This window comes from Lissotriton vulgaris, chromosome 11 (genome assembly GCF_964263255.1).
Source record: "Lissotriton vulgaris chromosome 11, aLisVul1.2, whole genome shotgun sequence".
In the NCBI taxonomy this organism is placed as follows: Eukaryota; Metazoa; Chordata; class Amphibia; order Caudata; family Salamandridae; genus Lissotriton; species Lissotriton vulgaris.
In genome coordinates this window covers 1,072,392,924-1,072,414,109 of record NC_141699.1, presented here as the reverse complement: position 1 = coordinate 1,072,414,109, position 21,186 = coordinate 1,072,392,924, and the positions used below count along the sequence as shown (strand labels likewise).

General features: G+C 45.5%; 1 protein-coding gene across 1 annotated transcript in view; it reads left to right on the top strand.

Annotated features, from left to right (window-relative positions):
- LOC147684120 (cytochrome P450 2J4-like) overlaps positions 1-21,186 on the top strand; it is a 72,808-nt gene that overhangs the window by 21,777 nt on the left and 29,845 nt on the right. The window contains exons 5-7 of the mRNA XM_086944498.1: positions 10,244-10,420; positions 12,249-12,390; positions 15,223-15,410. Coding sequence (XP_086800624.1) covers positions 10,244-10,420; positions 12,249-12,390; positions 15,223-15,410 — 507 coding nt within the window. The remainder of the gene's footprint in view (positions 1-10,243; positions 10,421-12,248; positions 12,391-15,222; positions 15,411-21,186) is intronic.

Below are 21,186 nucleotides of genomic sequence, written 5' to 3'. Positions count from 1 at the left end.
CCTGTTGTCGCAGCCGCAGGGCCCCTTCTGGTCTATTGTTGTGACAAACCCCGCTGGTGATGCCAACATGAATGGGAGTAAGTTAAGTCTAAATCGGCACATCAGGAACCTATCCTGGGCATTGTGCATGAGAAACAAGTACGGCTCCATACCTTGAACGCTTTTTACTTGGCAATGGGCCCTCACAGTCTTTTTACAACCTTCAGCCTCCTCTCTGCACATGGTTTTCTGTTCCAGGAATATTCTCCCCACTTGCTGTTTGTCTTGGGCTACAATCGATGCAGGGTGAAAGAAGAGGTTCCCAAGGCCTAGCTCCTCTAGGTTATTCTTTACATAAAGGAGCCAAGGGATGCGCATACATTTGTCCCTCTTTAGACAATCTGATAAAATTTCTCTACTTAGTGACGCCTCCGGGTTCACCCAAATTTTTAACCAGGCTATGATTGGTCTCAATTTTATCAGATCTTCTATGTATGGTCTCCCTAACTCACTGTGGGCAATCAAACCAGCAGTACATTGTGGGGCCCTCAGAAGTGATTTCAAGTATTTGTTTTCTTCTCTTTGTATACTAGTGGTGTTAACAAAGCCCCATACCTCTGCCCCATAAATTACCTTGGAGCATGATACAGAGCTATACAGGTTTAACACCTGTTCCGGGGACCATCTTCCTAGCCTCCTGCCATAACTAGCAATTGCCCCGTTAGATGATACCATTTTTCCACAGCGTTCCTCCACCAAGGTATCAAACCGCAAGGCACCATCAAATGTAACACCAAGGTATGGAAATGTTTTAACCTCTTCCAAAATGTGGCTCCCTATTTTGTAGGTAAATTTAGAGGCGTTTTTTTTCCCTGCCAGGAGCACATAACATTTACTGAGATTTGCAGAAAGATCCAGGGCACCCATAAAGCTAACAAATCCGTCAATCAGGGTTTGAAGGCTCCTCGGTGTGCGTGCGATCAAAACCGCGTCATCTGCATAAAGCAGAACGGGAATATGCCGCGACCCCACCCTTGGGCAATCTGCCTTCAATCCTAGCAGAAACTGCTCTAAGTTGTTAACATAAAGGGAAAACAAAAAGGGAGCGAGAATGCAGCCTTGACGAACTCCACTCTTGCAAGGAAAGGAACTAGTCAGCCCCCCCTCCCTATTAAAGCGGACCTTGGCAGTAGTATCACTATGCAGTTCTCTCAAGATGGTAATTAGGCCGCTCTCTATCCCCAAGCTGAGCATCATGCCCCACAGTTTTTCCCTGTTCACGTGATCAAATGCTGCTGCCAAGTCCATAAAACCCATATAAATGGATTCATCACTAGCTATGGTATACTTGGCAGTCAGCATATATAGATTCAAACACTGATCACTAGTCGACCTCCCTGCCCTAAAGCCGTATTGGGTGTCCGAGAAGATGTTCCTTTCCTCGGTTCACTCGGACAATCTATTAAGGATTGCCCTCCCCAAAAGCTTTGCTGACACATCAATCAGGGAGATCGGGCGGTAGCACTTTGGGTCATCCCTACTGCCCTTTTTGAAAATTGGCACAATTACTGCCGTGGACCAGGATCGGGGCAGGCCATGAATAATAGCGGTGTTTATTACCCTTGTCATAAGGGGGGCCCACAGTTCGATGTTACTCAGAAAAAGATCGGGAGGGATTCCGTCAGGCCCCGGTGCTTTGTTTTTGGTCAGACCCTCAATCCCTGCAATTATTTCCTTGATGGAAAATTCCACCAGTGTGGCCTCGATAGAACTGGCCGGGGAGTCTACAGTGGAACCTGGCTCGTGATTATAGAGGCCCCTAAAGTGGTTAATCCACTGCTCTGGGAGAATATTAGCCCCTATGTCCGGGGAGTCTTTTTCCTGGAAGGTTGGGTTATTAATTATTTTCCAGAAACCCGCTAGGTCCTTTTTTTCCCCTGCTTCTCGTAAATCTGCCCATGCTTCCGCCTGCAAGGCAAACTTCCTCCTCTTAATTTCTCTTTTGTAAACGTCTCTACACTCTTTAACTTTGTGGGGGACCCTTGGTTTGGCTTTAAGGCTGCTTTTCAGCTCCCTCAGAGCTTTAGAGCAGGCTTTATCAAACCAACGGGGATTCCCGTCAGTCTTTAGAGGCACACTGGTTTTTAATAAACCGTCGACCAGCTTAGCAATCTGGTCGAAGGCTTCCATTACCCTCGGTCCATGGACTTCGGTGTCCAGGCAATCATTAATAGCTAATTTCCCTGCGTCCACCAAGCCCTTATAAAACTTTTCCCCATCAATTTTAGCCCATTTTAATCTCCTGCCCTGGTATGTTGCTCTCTCAGTAATAGTAGGGTGGGCTCTAGTTCTTGGGCCTGCCAAGTACAGCAGTTCCAGGACAAGAGGGTTGTGGTCGCTAAAACCACTCCACTCAATCCCTACACTAATTGTCTTATTCGTTAGTGCCCTAGAGACCAAGATATAATCTATAAAGGAGGAGCATCCTCTACCCTTAAATGTGGGGGGGAGTGTGCCACCCTCCTGCATCCCTACCATGTTAATGGTATGTCCAAGATCATATTTAAGCCGTAACATCCTCAGGGCTAAGCCCAACGGCGTGTGAGAGAAATGCGGTCCATTCTCCAATGGACATCGGGACCAATCTATGTTTGTTTGGACCAGTGCTGGGCACAAATGGCAGTTAAAATCTCCCATAACCACTAGCCCATAAGGAAGCCCGTTTTTTTGACCTGTTAGTAACTGACTCAACCTGTTATCCAGTTCGAGGGCAAGAGGGGAGTTAGATCCCGCAATCTCATTATTATAGAGGTTTACAGCGACGAATCTAAGTCCTTTCCCGGTGAACCTAACAGCCTGAATCCTGTGAGAGTTGCACTCAAGGCAAGCATATTTCCCCGGTAGGCTCAGGTCTGTATAAATAGCCAAACCTCCCATGGCTCTCCCTGATCTTGATTTTTGCGCAGGCACAACAAAGGACTTATACCCTTCTAGATGAAAATTATTCTCCAGGGCCCAGGTCTCCTGCAGGCATATTATGTGGAATTTCCTGATATATTCAAGCCACTCCTTGTTGTTGACTTTCCCAGCCAAACCGGCTATATTCCATGAAATAATTTTTAGTGCATCCCCCACCTGGACCCCATTTCGTTGCATCCCATCTAGAGGTTCTCGCCCTTCTTTCCCCGGGACTGGTCCTTGCGCATCACCCATGTGAGCATTTTCTACGACCCTCGGTTCATTCATCACCTGGCTCCGGGCACTACCTGTTGATAGGTGGCTGGGAATCTCCTGCTCTACGTTTTGGGCACCTCTGTCCCCGCTATCCCTCCTGCAGTGTTCTGTTTGTCAGTCCACCCCCTCGAGTCCATCCAAACAGTGGAACCGATTAAAAGTTTGGAAAGGTGGTAATGGCCTGTTAAATGGTGGCCTGGGATTGAACTCATGGTGCTGGGCGCCCCTTCGGCCCACCCTTTCCCAGTTGTCATAAGAACGGGTCCCATGTGTGCGAACCGGGACAGGAGGAAAGAAAAAGGACACCTGAAGTGTTTGAATTGTTGTCACTAGTGATCTATTCCTACCCTGGCATATGTGAGCAACTGTTCCAGTATCCCTGAAGCTCACCAATATGCAGTCCCCTATGATGGATTTACGTGTTCTCCCTATCCAGGGTACCCTTCTGACCATTATTATCTCGTTACTTAGGTGTACAGGTAAGGGTCTATTCTGATTTAGCCACTTAATCACCCTAGTTTTTAAAGTGCAGAAATCCTCAGCTTCACCCTCCTTTAATGGTGGGACGCCCGCCATAACTACTGTGAAGTCATTCGCCTCTGGTGGTAAGTTGGGTCTGCGTGGCCTAGGGGGGGGGCTTCATTATTGGGTTAGGCGCAACACTTTCTTTCGGCTGTACTATGGGAACGCTGTTTACCTTTGCAGAGGGGCTAGATCCTGTACAATTGGATGGTTTATTTAAGGCGGGAGTGTTCCTCTGAGTTTGTGGTGGGATGGTCGTAATGGGCGCCTGTGGGGGAGCCAGATGTAATGCACTGTTCGGGGCTTTTGAACTGACAGTGGATTTAAGGGCCTTTTCATGGGATTTGGGCGGGTTTTTAATGCTACTTAGTGTGGCCTCAAGGATGGTTAATCTTATTTCCACTTTTTTAATACTTTCACTAATAGGTAGCAAAAGTGACCTAAGCAGGAATTCCAGGTTGCCCAATGGGGCAACAGAAAGAGGGGCATTGGTGGTGTTACTAGCCATCTCGTTAGGCACAATGGGGGCCCCACCCTCCTGAGCCGTGGGTACAGGGTGTAAATCACCCACCACAGTCACAGTTGGTGGGGTATGTTTAGGTGGCTTCCCAAAGTCGGAGTGGGAGATCTTGGGTTTATTTTTAACCTGGGCACCCTTCGACTTCCTCCTCCGTTTATTTGGAGGGGGTCCAAATACACCCTGCGCAGCAATTTGTTTGGGTTTAGCTTTTCTAGGCTTTGTTTGTGGGGGGGGTTGGGAAATTAGATCTATCGTCTCCCTGGTTGGGCTTTCGCTCCTCACTGGAGTTGAGGTCCTTGGTGTTTCTGGGGGCGTTTTTGTGACATCCCTAAGCAAGATAGGGACGTCTTCCAATAGTGTTAGATCTGTAATAGGTGTAGGGGGATGGTCTCCTAGGGGTCGGCCTTTCAAATTGTCAATAGAGCGTCTCCGCTCAGCCCTAAGACGACTTAGCATGTTTTCCTTGTCCCCTTCTACCCCCGCCCGTGGGAAGTAGTTATCTAAGGTCATGTTTTTTGTTCCTGCCTGTCTTAAGGGGGTGCATTCCCTTGCCGGGGACGGCATGGTTTCTCAGGGTGTAATACAAGCAATGAGGTTGTTTATCAGCTTCAGTACCTGGGGGTGGGCGGCGGGGACAAGAGAATAGGCCCAGCCCGGCCTCTTCCGGCCCTGGATGGCCACAGACGGTCCCGCCCTTGTCCCGGGCTTCTCCCGGCGCGCTCCCGCTCGCTCCCGCTGAGCGGTACCAGCAAACTGCCTTATACCCCGTTACTACGAGAGATTGGTTGGTGGACAGGGGGGTGTGGCCAGTGGGGAGAGCAGCCCAGGTGTGACTGTTTGGGCGCGCAGGGACTCCTGGACGCTGGAGTCCCTGCCTCAATGCTCGCAGCCCCGCTAGCTCGCTCACCTGCCCCGCGTTCCTCTGGTCTCCCGCAGACAGCTCCCAGAGTCAATAAAGCAAGCGCTGCGGGACCCGCGAAGCGGGTCCGGCGAGGCGCTACAGCAGTCTTAAGGTGCAGGGGTGCACGGTCCTCTCCCAGGGCGTCAGGATCCACAGAAGGGCGTCTACAACTCCGTGGAGGGTCCCAGGAAGGCGAGTGAGTGTTCCGCTTTTGGCTCCGTTGGCGGGGGGCGTGGCCAGCGGGGAGAGCAGCCCAGGTGTGACTGTTTGGGCGCGCAGGGACTCCTGGACGCTGGAGTCCCTGCCTCAATGCTCGCAGCCCCGCTAGCTCGCTCACCTGCCCCGCGTTCCTCTGGTCTCCCGCAGACAGCTCCCAGAGTCAATAAAGCAAGCGCTGCGGGACCCGCGAAGAGGGTCCGGCGAGGCGCTACAGCAGTCTTAAGGTGCAGGGGTGCACGGTCCTCTCCCAGGGCGTCAGGATCCACAGAAGGGCGTCTACAACTCCATGGAGGGTCCTAGTCATATTTTGTGAATATCGTAAAATAGTAAAGTTATCTACTTCAGAAACAGGGCTACGTTTATGGCAGCAAGATCGGGGATAGGTGTATGGGCACAAGTATAACTTTCAGACTCACTGCTTAAACATCAGTAGAAAGATGTTTAAGACCCTGTGTGTGGTGTCAGTAGCAAAGGAGTTAAGAGTGTTGAAAGGCAAAGACGTGTCGTAAAAAGGTAAGGGAAGGATAGTGTGATGGGCTAAAATGTGGGTTTGTACTTTTTGGAAATAGGATTATGAAACTGTAGTCTCCATTTTAATATGAGCTGTGGCTGAGTTCTAACCTGGTTAAAGTAGTCAGGCACCTATAACTAAACACTGCAAGAACTCCCAAGTTCGCCCTAGTACATCAGACAGTTAGGCTTTCATTACAAAATATGCATGTTCATTGTAAAAACCAGAACAGAAAACAACATTAGAGCTAATTAATACATTATTATATCCAAAGTAAGGGCCTCTTTAGGATGGCGGACGGACCTGGGTCCGTCCGCCACCCCAGAGTAGGAGGGACTGTCCACAGGGGCAGCGGCGGTCCCTCCGTGCAGATTAGGATGTGACCGCCACCCTGGCGGTCACATCCTGTATATTTAACATTGCGGCGGGTGCTGCTTGAAGCAGCACACGCCGCAATGTTAAATAAAGCATGTATACCAATTGTGCACGCAAAGGCAGGGCGCCCCACCCCCCTCCTCCACCTCTGGAGCGACATATTATTAAGAATGGTTAACACCAGAATCTGGGCTTCTATGGGAATTCACAAGGGCATATTATCAAGCCCATTATCGCCGCTTTAGCTGCAGTTTCCTGCCGATAAAAGCTGAGATAATGTATCGCCCTTTCTTGATAATATGTCCCAGAGTTCTTTCATATCATGGTTTCCTTTTCTTCATGCATGTGGGTGCAGCTTACATGTCTGAGCAGTACGCATCTGGACATGGCTGCTTTCAAGCCCTCATGCACTGGACTTACTTAATGTCATATGTATTATTTGAATGACAAAAATGGGTCCATGTGATATTGTAGTGTATTGTAATTGTATTGTAATTGCATTTATATAGTGCTTCCTGCCTCTGATGAGGCGTCAAAGTAGCATGCTGCTCTGGAACCCACAAGGATTAGGAATTAGTATAGTCAAATATGAAATTCATTTGAGCGGTGGATATGTTACTCTGTTATTTGGATTGGTAGAGGGGTAGAAGAGGGTAAGGTAGCGCTTGCTACCCCTGATGAGGCGTTGAAGCGCTTTTGGGTTAGTAGCACGCTACTCCAGAACCAAAATATTGGCGAACTGAAGTCTTGACAACAGTGTACCATGGATGTTTCTCAGCCCATTTGCTAGGTTTCAGTCAGGCATGCATGTGGCAAACGCTTACCATCGTCTTACATTGTGCATTTTACCTTTAATGCACTTGCACTATTTGCATGCAGTATTTTGCTGCCCTGACTCAGCCATCAAATATACTAATTGGTTTGTCCTAGAACGGTTGCCCTGATTTACTGAAAAACACATGCAGTGGAAGCTCGTTAGCAGCCCTTCAATACCCAGAGAGACAACATGCCAGAACGTTTCGTCCACAAAAATAAAATAATTTGAGGGCAATGGTGGACAAGGACAGGTTACCTGCACTAGGGATGTCCAGCATAGTATGCCTTTGATAATACAGTCCTAGGGCAGAGCAGCAGCTGGGGAGCAGAATGGAAAAGACAAAACATTGTAGCTTCAAAGGGTGGCTTTGGACACCAATAAGAGAAAAGGACCAACCAGAAAGTCGGACTGGGGTGGGAGACAAAGGGAAAATGACACAGCTACAGATGTGGGAGAGTAAGAGGGAGGGAAGGAAGGAATGGTGGATAGATGGAATAGTTGAGTGAAATGGTGGATGGATAGATGCTTGAGTGAAAGGATGGATGTAAGGATGGATGAGTGAAAGGGAGAGAGGATGGATGGATGGATGAATGTATGGATAAGTGAGTGAAATGATGGATGGATGAGTGAAAGGATGGATGGATGAATGGATGGAAGAGTGAGAGGATTGATGTAAGATGGATGTGTGAAAAAATGGATGAATGAGTAAGAGGGAGGTTAAATGAATCGCCAGATGAAGGGGTGGATGGATGGATGAGTAAAAGAGTGGATGGATAAGTGAGTGAAAGGATGTATGGATGAGTGAAAGGGTAAATGGATGGATGAGTGAAAGGTAGGATGGATGCAGAATGAATTGATGGATTAAGTGAAAGGGTGGATGGATAGAGTCAAAGGGTGGATTTATGAGCGGATGGTTCGATGATGAGGAGGAATGAATGAATGATAGGAGGTATGGATAAGGGAAAGGATGATTGACTGGGTTAACGTGTGGATGGATAGATGTATGGATGAGTTTTGATGGATAGGTTTGAAGATGGTTGGATAGGTTTCGATATGTATAGGCAGCTGGATGGATGAAAGGAATGATTACAGACTGAAGGATGGTTGAAAGACTGAATGGATGACAGAATGTAAAGGTAAAATGGTGGATATCGTAACATTACAAAGTAAAATGATGGGCAGAGTGTTAAAACATTTCAAACACTCATTCCCAGTCACAGATCTGGGTTTAAACCATCGTTATTTTGCTCGCCACATCACCCCAGAAATGGTGAATATCAGCCGGTGGATGGAAGGATGATAGGATGAATGGATAGATGCTGGATTGAAAGAGACAAGCAAGCTTTTCTGGGGTGTGCTGCTATGACCTTCTTTACCTGCTTGGTGCCATAAGAGCTTTGTTTCTATGTTTGGGGTACTTTAATTTTCTGGCTACTCCATTGGAACACATGAAATACTGGGAACATGTGGGGCAGCAGCAGGAGTCAAGTGTTGAGCCAGGAAATGGGACTGTGACAGAAAATAAAGAGCTGAGACCAGAGTGGCAGGGATTAGCAGCAGCTGGGATTGCTATGTGTAAGGGATTTGGACACTGGATACAGAGCTACATAACAGAGTGCTACCTGGAAAGAAGAAGTAAATGGAAGGACCCCACCAAAATATAGGGAAACTGGGGGTCACATATTAATCGTGAGTAATGCACTACGTGCAGTTAGTGGATGCAATACATTCGAAATGTGTCAAGTAGAATAGATTGATACCGGGCACTCTGCACTGCATTTACCTATAATCAATACATTACAAGCTTTACATTTCCTTCAAACAAATATCCATGATCAACCTGTGTGTTGAAATTCTATTACAGTAGGAGTACCAGGAAAGGACTCACATTTCAGGTCAGGCACAGTCACAGAGCAGTAAGAGCTGATCTGGATAAGAGGTAAAATAAGGACTGGAGCAATGTTTTAGTACGAGCCCAAGGGAGCAACCCATTTCAGGATGTAACCAGCATCTCACAGTGAAACAAATAATTGAGCAGTTTAAAAAATAAACTCATGGAATATTTCAATATATGAAACATTGTACATCCATCCCCCTATTAACTCTCTCATTCATCCTTTCACTTATCCATATCTCCTTCCATTCATTCATTCATCCATTCTTTTAATCATCCAAGGTTCCGCTCATCAATCCACCCTTTCACTGCATCTATCCACCCTTTCACTCCATCTATCCATTCATTCGGCATCAATCCTACCTTTCACTCATCCACCCATCCTTCATTCATCCATCCACCCATCCTTCATTCATCCATCCACCCTTCCATCCAGCCATCCATTTACCATCCCTTTCACTCACCCATCCATTCTTTCATGCATCCATCTTACACCGATCCTTTCACTCTTCTTTCCATCCATCAATCAAGAATGACTTAGGTAAAGCTCCTTCAGACCGCCTCGTTCTGAGACCAGACCAATACTGATGGTTCAAGAGGGGTTCTTCAGTGATTCATATTATCAATCCAGCCTAAATTACAGTCTTGCGCTCCTTGCTAATACCTCTTAGACAGGTAAAAAAGAAAACATCTCACAGCCTTCTGAACTACCACCCTTACATTGTACTCCGTGTTAGTAGCCAGGTGGGTGCTGCTCCAAGGAAGAATGGGCACCTTCATCTCAGAAGGTGTGTTACCTGTCCATCACCATTTAGTTGTATCTTTGTGATGAAGCCAATGAATAGTATAAACAACAAAGGTATAATTCCCTAGTGTGTGGATATTTACAAGGGCAGGAGAAGGGATTCCTCCTTTCGGAAAAGAGCCAATGAAGGCAATGATCCATAGTGGAATCAAGATGAAATAATGCAGGATGTAATCTTATGTTCTCTCCTCTAGTCTCTGCATTGTATCCACGCTCCTGTAAAGTTCATACCATTACAAAATCCTCAAAATGTTCTATTTATTTGGCAATACACTTGCTAATTCATTTGTCTTAGACATACACACATACATCAATGAAAAAACACAGGGCATGAATGTCTTCAGGGAGAGGGAGAAAGAATGGTCAGCAAGTGCTCTAATAGACTGTCCCCATTGACTATGATAAACTGAAGATATTATCAGAAAATAACATTCTTCTTAACCATGTCCCATGCCTTTCACTTCAGCTCTATGACACTTTCCCCTGGCTGATGCGGCATCTTCCAGGACCTCATAACAATCTCTTTAAAGGCAATGCCTTTGTGGAAGAATTTGTGAAGAAGGAAATCAAAATTCACAAAGAGAATGGAGTGTCTGAACAGCCCCAGGACTTCATAGATTTCTACCAAACTAAAATGTCACAAGTGAGTATTTGCTGCTGCTACATTTACTGATCAGTTGTGGTTCCGGTAAAGTGATCTAGCATATGGAAAACACAAGTGATCATAAAATAAGACATCACACAAAAGAGATTGTTATGATTATTTTCTCACAGTGACAGTTGACTTTATGATCTTCTTGTCTCAATTGTTTTATAATAGATGCCACAGGAATCAATAAAGAACAATAGTTGAAAAACAGACTCTGTGTTGACCTTAATAAATCAGACTACATTTGCTCCAAATCTGCATTTTCCACTCCTAGTGAATCAAAGTTATGTTGCTCTGCACCATTTCCAAAACCTGTAGATGCATTGGTCAGGAATAGCTATTGCATCTAGTTCATCACTATTATCGGGTATAACCCACTATTGGGAAATTAACCTAATATTGGTGGTTATTGCACAAACTTTTGCATGTTCAGTACCAAGCATTATTCACCTTTTACATTCTGAAAGGTTTTACCTACTACAATTCCACAGTGGGTGTAAACTTTGTTTCTCCCGGTAATGTCCATATACTTTTTTATTCCCATCACTGCGCAAACAGGGTTTTGTGGACTGATCGTTATCATCCGGGTCCCATAATGAGAGCCCTTATTTCTGTTCGAAAAAAAATATTGAGGCAAAAGCTTTAGAAATTCTGGTTCGCAACTCTGGAATAACTTCAGTCCCTCCTTAACAAACCAACCGACCGGGTCTTTTCAAGAAGGAATTCTCTCAGCTTTTATTTTATTTTTATTTTTATTTTTGTGTTTTATAGAGCGCGAACATGACCCGTGAGGGTATCAGAGCGCTTTACACGGTATACATTGTTGAGCAAACAAAGGATTAAGGTGCAGGGACAATAGATCAAACATTACACGGTATACAATGTTGAGCAAAAAGATTAAGGTGCAGGGACAAACAGATCCACGAATGGTTGCACTCATTGTCATAGACAGAAACAAAAGCAAGGTTCCAAATGTATTTGTCGTGGGTAGCTTTTGATATGTGAGGCGGTAGTCTTAAATTAGTCCCACTCAATGAGGAGGTTCTGGGCAGACCTTAGACCAGATCAAATGTAAGAATTTCTCTATAACATGAAACTCGGCCACAAGCCTCAGTAAGGTTAGCAATGTCAGGTCCTTTCCTCTGTTCTTAAAGGACCGTTCTGCAAACAAAGCCCCGGCAACCCATTTATAACCTAGAATCCTTGAAAAGATGATATAGCTTTTGAAGGGCAATATATTTTGCACTTTGCAGAACAAACATGAATCAATATATTTTACTCATCAACCCTTTGATTTATATTATCATTCTCTCCTCCTTTTCCTCTTTCATTTTTGCCCTGACTAGTTCAGTTTCTCTTTTGCTGAAAAAGAGATTGCTTTAATCATCCCTCACTAGGATGAAGTTATAGATTCTACTAATTTCTCCCATTGACAAAGACCATGTTGACTTCCATTTCTCTCAAGACAGAGGCCAATTAATCTCACCAATAACTGCAGACATAATCTCTCATTCATATTTATAATCCACCCATGTAAGAGTAGAGAATCTCACCCTCCACCAAACTTCAATATCTAATGTGATCTATACGTACTTTCAAAACAAATCTGAAACTCTACTCATCGTCATTGGAAGATGCTGGTCTTCTCACACAGAAACAATTTCCAGAATTTGATACATTAATGTTCATCAATTCCATTTTATGAACAAGACTAAACTCTTTTATATCATCCATCGGTTCTCAAGGAGGCCTAGCTTCACAATATGTCATGCACTCTCTATATTTCCTATCTACTAAATGTGAATGTTTTTATTGCATCCAGGATTCTCAAGATGTCACCTCTACGTTTAATGAGCATAACATGATCCGCATTGTGGCTGAACTTTTTGGAGGTGGGACAGAAACCACCACCACCACTCTACGGTGGGCAATCCTCTACCTGGTGAATCGGCCAGAAATCCAAGGTGAGACCCTGAATGGGTACAATAGAAAGTATTTTTTTATACACTGTACAATTTGAATTTAGAAGTTCAGGGAAATACCATATTTAATAGATTAACAAATGTAATTAAATATGTTTTTCTGGGATGCAGCAACCAAAACAAGACCTAGACTTTTTGGGCACTTCTGAATATATCCTTCTGTTTTGAGCATACCAAATTTTTGCACTAATGTTGCAAGAAGCCCTTCCCCTGTCATTAATTTGTTGGGATAGTGGGTATAGCTCTGGATGGTGCCTTGTTTAACAATCGCCCATACCAAGAAAAACAGTGCAGTTGTGAGACGACACACACTTACACACCACCAACGGGAACCTGACAGGTACTCACCAGGATTGCCCTGTTGTCATCATTGGTGTTTTCAAGCTTGGAAAAGATAGAGTGAAGTGCCCAGAACACATGAAGAAATTGTGTCCAGAAATATGCAGTGAAGAGAAAGGAAAAAACTCAAAATGTGACTTACAACATGTAAAAACACACATCAACACAAATAAATAACTTTATTCACTCTCTTGTGTTGGGTGTGGGAATCTAAAAATAGTAAGTGGGGTCACTACCTATCCATCCACCACTAGGGGTCCTGCACCCACACGTAAATCGATGGGGAAGGCCTTTTTTGAGTGATATTACCACAACCCCATGAGAAATGTATCCCCCGGCTGGTACGAGTAGAAATGGCCGTGAGAGGTTGTGCAGACTAAATTGTCCATATGCAGTGGCTCGAAAGTATATGACGCCCTGAAGAATTTTCCAAAATCTTTATATGGCAATGAAACATGTCGGCAAGTATAGTAGTGGTGGTTGGATAGGTAGTGACCCCCCTTACTATTTTTAGATTCCCACACCCAACACAAGAGGGTGAATAAAGTTATTTATTTGTGTTGATGTGTGATGTGTGTTTTTACATGTTGTAAGTCACATTTTGAGCTTTTTCCTTTCTCTTCACTGCATATTTCTGGACACAATTTCTTCATGTGTTCTGGACACTTCACTCTATCTTTTCCAAGCTTGAAAACACCAATGATGACAACAGGGCAATCCTGGTGAGTACCTGCCAGGTTCCCGTTGGTGGTGCGCCCGTGAGGTGTTTTCTCGCTCTCACTTACTTTTTTTGTCATTTATGTAGTATCGGTTGACACTTAAGTGTGTAAGTGTGTGTTGTCTCACAACTGCACTGTTTTTCTTGGTATGGGCGATTGTTAAACAAGGCACCATCCAGAGCTATACCCACTATCCCAACAAATTAATGACAGGGGAAGGGCTTCTTGCAACATTAGTGCAAAAATTTGGTATGCTCAAAACAGAAGGATATATTCAGAAGTGCCCAAAAAGTCTAGGTCTTGTTTTGGTTGTTGTATTATGAGTGGAGGGCGACCTATTACTAGCTATACCCTCTAAGCTCCTGTGTGTTTGAATTTCTGGGATGCAGAACATTCCACAAAGAGATGAATGTTGTATTCACTGTTCTGACCTAAGAGTGGAGCTCAGACTGCATGCCACAAGTGTCACAGCTGCTTAAAACAAGCACCACTCGCAAATATACCTGTTGATAGACTATAATTGCCATGTTTACAAAAACAATTCATCAAAATGCCAGGTGTGTCAGAATTGATATCACCTAACCAGCCGTGGCCTGTGCAGGTAAGATCAGTGGGCGGTGGGGCCGGTTGGGGTGGGGGGGGATTCTGACGGAAGATGACAAGGGAGCATTTAATTTATTTTCCCTTGTTGTCGTCTGTTGAACTATGTTGAAATCCTCCCCCACCCGGCCCCACCGCTCTTACCAGCATAGGCCTTGGATGCACCTAACCTTGAAACCTCTTCCATTTACATCACAGAACATTACATCATATTCCCTTTGATGACATTGATGCAGCAGGCGTCTGACACTGGTGAAGTCAGAAGAAGTAACATCAGTAAAATAAATACAAGCAGTGTGAGATTTATTACAAAAAAGTTAATGCAGTACACCAACCTAATACATTTAGATTATTATTGTTGAAATCAGAATCATTCCTTGTGTCTCAAATAGTACCTCACAATGGCTTGTTCTCATTTTAAGATGAGTCAAGATTTCTATAAAGAGGTATTGTCTCTGCAACCAACCACCAGAACCAGTCTGCTATATTCCAAGTTGGCATTGATGTGTTCCAGTCAGCGGCATTATCTCAAAAGAACTAAAGCAACTGGCTGCATTATGACTTCTTTAGCATCCAGTCACATAACAGACCTCATAGCTGCATATGTAACTAGGCAGAGCAAACACTGGCTATAAATGGAAGAGACATGCATGCTTCACATTTGAGATGCATTTTTATATTGGATGTGCCTCCTGGTTTCTTTCATAGAGGGATGTGTAGGGTATTATGATTTCTAGCTGGGGGAGGGACCATACAAACCAATGTTAAGGAATAAGATCCAATAAGGGTGAGGGTAACTTAAACTGCTCTTGCCAGTTCTATTGCTGGCTTTTTAAAACATGAGCCTTTTATATTCTAGCACTCTCGATTGGCTAGATTTCACAAAAAATTTAAGTGACATAAATTGAAAATAATCCATAACATTTCTGAATTGATTATCTGAAAGAGCAAAACACTGGTATTTGGAATGAGGACTTGATTGCAATTGATAAAGCATGTGTGGGTTGACTTGAATTGACATGAGTTGACTTGGGCTGAGATCGGAGGGACTTGGATTGAGATTTTGTTGCCAACAATTGTTCTTATTATAGACCTATTGATATTTCTGGGCTATAATGGTGCCATTCCTCAGATCTATGTAAATGTTTCTCTCCAGAGAAAGTTCAGAAGGAGTTGTCCGCTGTCTTTGGTGAATCTCAGGTCATCCAGTATGAGGACCGAAAGAGGGTTCCTTACACCAATGCTGTAATCCATGAGGTACTACGCATTACCAACATTGCATCCATTGGAATGATTAGGCAGACTACGAAGGATATCTCGATGCAAGGGTTCAACATTGAGAAGGTATGTATGCATCAGCATTGACAGACAAAGGGGCATATTTACAAGAACTGACGCATCAGCATCGATGCGTAAGATTTCTTGTGCCTGCCGCAAATACCCTAAAAACACCATGAATGCTATGTATTTACAATACAGTGCACCATGGCGCTAAGATTCATGGATGCATCTGAAATTCTGACAAATCTTTTGGCGCTAAAGGGACGCATTGCTGGAGTTGGTCATAAGACTGATGCAACTCCAGCAATGCGTCAGAACACAGCGGCGAGTCCTATGTTAAAAGCCTTACATCAATCCTTACACCTGGTTTGAAAAGGCGTAGGGATTTTGACGCAGTCAAGTCGTAGAGTGACACAATGAAAAGTTGTAAATTTCACTGCGTCAGATCTACGTGGCTTTTAACGTGAGAATGCCTACCCTGCATACATTATACCTGGTGCAAGTATAAAGTGGCCCAGGCCTCTACAATCTGATGCATTGGGTCCAATGCATCAGTTTGTAAATATGGAGCACTGTGGAGCACTGATTGCACCACCACTATATCAGAAAAATGATGCTGCTGCAGCGCCATCTCCTTGTAAATATGCCCCAAAGTGTGAAGCATAGTAGGATTTGTCTCATGATAAATTACATATATTACTGTATTGTGAGGTAAGATAACACAGAAGGCAAGGTATGCCGTCATAAAATGTGCCGCCCCACCAACATTCTGACACAGGGTATAAAACGGACACTGAAGTGACTCCCACCTAGCAAGGAAAACAAAACAAATTGTGTGGCAATAACTTTAGAAGACAATGCCAGGCTTATCTCAGGAAAAGGAAAAGATAGAGCGGTGTGTATGCTAACAGCGCAAGGTGGAGTAGGGCAAGTGGGAAATATCAAGAGGAGAACAGGAGAGAAGGGGGGAAAGCGTATTTTGGCAGATGAAATAACCTTTATTTTTCCAGTTCAAAAATATTTCGAGCATGGCATTAGACTTTTTGCCACTCTAGAAACATTGAGTTTTTTTCCAAAGTGTACAGAACAAAACCAAGTTAAAAAAACGAAACCTAACGATGGACCCTTCTTGCTGGCAGCACCTAACCAACTATCAACCCACGTATCTTTCTTCCCCCAAGATTTTAATTGGGGTTTGTTTGCACACTGACTGGCACCCACTGCAACTGTGTCTATTCCCATAGGGATTAAATTCAATGCAAAGAACCGCAAAGGTGCACCACAAAGTATGGCAATAACAATAGTTCATATATAATAAATCGCGAAAGATGATGTTTTCTTGACTTCCAAAATTCTTTTATTTCAAAGATAAGCACCACAAAGCCGACGCGTTTCTTCCCAGATGGGACTTCTTCAGGGCTTATAAATGAAAAAGAGTGCTTTAGAGTAAGTTGTCACAGAAGATTCCATACGCCTCCTCGCACATAAGAGTTGAAGGTATAAACCTTGTGTTCTAGGACAACTAATCACAGTCAGGTCCTGGAAAGTTCTGGGTTTACAATGGAACTCCTGGAATGGCGTGAAACCTTAGGCGAGGGTCTTGCCGCAGAGTGAGAGGTAAGTACATAATGGGTCAAAGTCATCTGCTTCTGCATGTATTGACCTCTATGTCTCCAAAATCATGGCAGTATCTGGTCAGAAATGGAGAGGTAGTTAGCCTGTTAGGTCGGTCAAGATAAACCGTCCTATGGCAACATCTACAGGGAAGCCCCGTCACAACCGCGATCCGTCCTCGGGTCAGCCTGAACAAAACCAAGGTTGATAGTAGAGTAAAAGGCAAAGCAAGAAAGGATGATGATGAAAAGAGGGATTTTCTGTTCAGTGTAGGAAGTGGCACAGGAAGGAAAAAACACAATGGTGTAAATGAAAGGAAAGAAAGTGCCATTAAAAGGCTGAGATCACTAAATTTATGTTTTCAAACTGTACTCTAGGATTAGTTAACAGGCAGATTACTCATGGTAGACATACTCAACTATTAGAATTACAATTACATTAGAGGTATTCAAAATCCCATTTAAAGTTTTGTTTGAAAACACACTTTCATCCCAATGGCTTTTTTATGGACTTGAAAGCTTACTATGGGTTTTGCAGATGTTTCCCTTGCAGGTGTGCTATGGTTCCATTGTCTGTAAATCCCATATTTGAAATTTAATTTGAGCTTCCTCTGTATCCCACCCTAATACTGGAGTGTAGAGAATGTTAATTAGCCATGTTGCTATTCAGTCTTATAACCACAAGATTCCTGTATGTTGTTAAACCTAGTATTGGCTCCCAATGGACAGTTCATTATTCACAAAACTGGGTTTGAGCTGAATTACATGTCCCTATCTTCTGTTATTAATTTTCCTATTTGTAAACAAAGAGCCATCATCATTATTCAAATCTCTTTCTATAGATCATAATTTATGTATCCAGGTTGAATCTCTTTAAAGCAGCCTCAATTCCCTATTGCTACCTCTTCTCTTTGCCTTTCCGTGAGAGATTCACTTAAATGTACATTTTCTGACCACATGTTTACCATACCATTCTACAAATTGATTGGCATTGAGGGAGCAAACCTTGAACTCGGTTCTGTGCTTTGCACCTACAGAAAGAGCTGTTCTTGATCTAGAAAATGGTAATTATGTGCTATCGATTAGGCCATTTGTAATAGTAGTTTGGATGACAAAATACATTTGCAAATCATTGGCTTAAAAACAAGTCATTTTCTTCCAAATATTTTCATTTTCGTAAGCTCATGTATGGGCTTCTGACCTTATTTGTTACTAGAAGGAAACTGTAGTCCTATGGAATTTTTAAAATCATATTCAAGAGATCATTTCTGTCTTTTAAGTAGGAGCATGATAAAGTAGTTAACGTTTTCAGATTTTTTGAGATCCTTCCATCGAGGGCCTCTATGTCAGATACTATGGGCCCGATTCACAAAGGTAAACATACACTTTTGTGTAAATTCACTAATTTAATTTTACTAATTGTAATTTTGTGACTGTGAAGACTCTGCAGTTGGGACTTAGAACCACACACATAAAAGATAGGACAGGCCTATCTTTGTATGTGCTGTGTCTCCGCCATGAGTGTGTAGTGTCCGTAGTCGTAAAATCACTATTAGCACAATTAAGCTCTATTTTGTTAACACCAAAAAACAGTAAATTTGTACAAAATTGTGATCTTACCTTTGTGAATCATACCCTTTATGTATTAAATATTTTATTGAGCATAGGCAAAAAACGCACCTCAGGTACTTCTGTAAGGGCCGCCACCGTTCTAGGGAGGCTGGGGTCAGCGACCCCGCGGATACCCATCATAGGGCCAGCGGGTATATCATCTAATTAACACAGCAAGCCGCCTACAACCCAATGGGCCGGCCGCGTCTTAAGAGGTGCTACAACGGTGCAAGCTGGTCAGTGCTAGTGCATTGTGAGAAAAACGAGAAACAAAGAACTGTAAACAACCCCACCACCCGCCCCACCCCTCCCTTCTCCTTGTCCATGTCCGGAATCCAGCTCTAGGTCGCGAGCCACTCTCAACAGTCAGTGGACGCCACTCGCGTGGGGTCCGTGCGCTTACGGGTATGTGTTTTGGGATCCGGGAGAGGTGTTTCGGCTAAGCGTAGCAGACGCAGGTAGCGCGGGCAGCTCACCTCCCGAAACTCCCCGGTGAGCAAGGCGAGGAATGGTCGCCAGAGTTCCGCAAAGTCCGCCCCCCTCCCTGACGCTGCCAGCGATAGTTTCTCCATTCCCAGGATCGCCCACAGTCTGTGAAGCCACCCCAGTTGTTGCGGAGCTTGGGTCGCCCTCCAGTGTGCCACAATGTTTTGGACCGCAGCCCCAAGCGCAAGTGCAATCAGGCGCCCGCGCCAGGATTTCAGAGGATACATGAGTGCGTTTGGGAGGCCTAGTAGGATGTACGCTGGGAAGCGCGGCAGTTGAGTGTCTAGATGAGCATCTATAAGATCCAGGATAGGGTCCCAGTAGGGGCGCAGCGCCTTACAGCTCCATAGCAGGTGTTCCAGTGTCCCTAGTTCCCCACATCCCCTCCAGCATCTGTCACTGATCCGGGCATCCCAGTGGTGTAGTCTCTCAGGGGTGTGGTACCAGTATGTTGCTACCTTAGTTAAAGTCTCGGTAAGGCCGGTGTGGTGCGCCGAGTGTCTGGCTCTATGGTACACCCCCTCCCATTCCTTCCTAGTGAGCTGCCTCCCCAGGTCCCTCTCCCACCGGACTTGGCCCGCATTGTAGGTGTGTGCTTGCGTGAGGAGCAGCTGCTGATAGAGGTCTGATATCAACTTCTTATCCGAGGTGCGCGTCAGCAGCCATCGTTCGTAGGGTGTGAGGGGCCGTTGGGCTCCGGGTTGGATCGAGGGGTGGAGCACCCAGTGGCGCACCTGCAGGTACTGCAGGCGTTCCGATTCGGCCACGCCGTAATCTGCCTTGACCTGCGGGAACGGCAGAATGCCCTTGGTGTCGAACATGTGTCCTGCCGCGCGACAGGGTGTCGTCCGCCACGTCGTGAACGCGCCGGTGTCCAAGCCCGGTGTGAAGTCGGGGTTCTCAAAGATGGGAGTCATGGGCGAGGGGAAGGTGGTCAGCCCCTTAGCCACGGCTACCCTATCCCACACTCGCAGGGCGGTGCTGGTGATTTCAGAGGCGTACAGGTTAGGGGGACGGTGTCGACGCGGAATGAAGGGCACGCCTTGGAGGGTGCGGCCGGCCACTGCCTGGTCCAGGAAGAGCCAGTGCTTACCGGACTCCAGCTGGAACCACTCCACAAAGGTGCGTAGCTGTGCCGCCTGGAAGTACAAAGTAAGGTCAGGCACGCCGACGCCCCCGTTCGCGGGGGGTAGGGTGGCGAGAGTATGCTTGAACCTGGGTCGCCGGCCGTTCCAGATGAACCGTGACAGTTCCGACTGAGTTTGTTGGAGCCAACCCGCCGGGGGGTTCAGAGGAAGCGTCTGGAACAGGTACAGAATCTGCGGTAGCAGTGTCATTTTGACTGCGGCAATTCTGCCCAACCACGACAGTGTAAGTGGCTTCCAACGCCGGAGTTGCTCCCGGAGTTTGTGGGTGAGGGCCTCATAATTGGCTCGCGCGGTGCCACGGACAGTAGGAGCTAGGCGAACGCCCAGATATGGGACGGTAGCGTCCGACCATTGGAATTGGAATTCAGATTTAATCTCGACCACCACCTCCGGGCTTAGTGAGACGTTCAAGGCCTCAGATTTGGCTTCGTTGATTTTGAAGCCCGAGGCCAGGGCGAAGGTGTGTAGCTCCACAAAGAGAGCGCGCAGGGATCGCATCGGGTCAGTGAGGGACAGCAGGACGTCATCGGCGTACAGGCTGATCTTGTGCGTGTCGGCCCCAAATTTAATACCGGAAATGAGAGCATGTTGCCGCACCCTCTGAGCCATCGGCTCCATGTACAATGCGAATAGGAGTGGTGACAGCGGGCAGCCCTGGCGCGTGCCTCTGCCAATGTCGAACCTCGGGGAGGTATGACCGTTCACTCGTACCGTGGCGTTGGGCCGGCGATAGCAGTTGAAGATGCGGTGGCGAAGTTTCTCCCCAAAGCCGAAGTGGCGGAGGGCCTGATCAAGGTACGGCCAGTGTACTCTGTCGAAGGCTTTCTCCGCATCGATGGTGAGCAGCATGCAGCCGGGTTTAGTGCGTGATCCGGCCTCAATGAGGTGTAGCACCCGCTTAGTGTTGTCGCTGGTCTGCCGTTGGGGGATAAAGCCCGCTTGGTCGGGGTCTATCAGTTGTTGCATATAGGGGGCGATGCG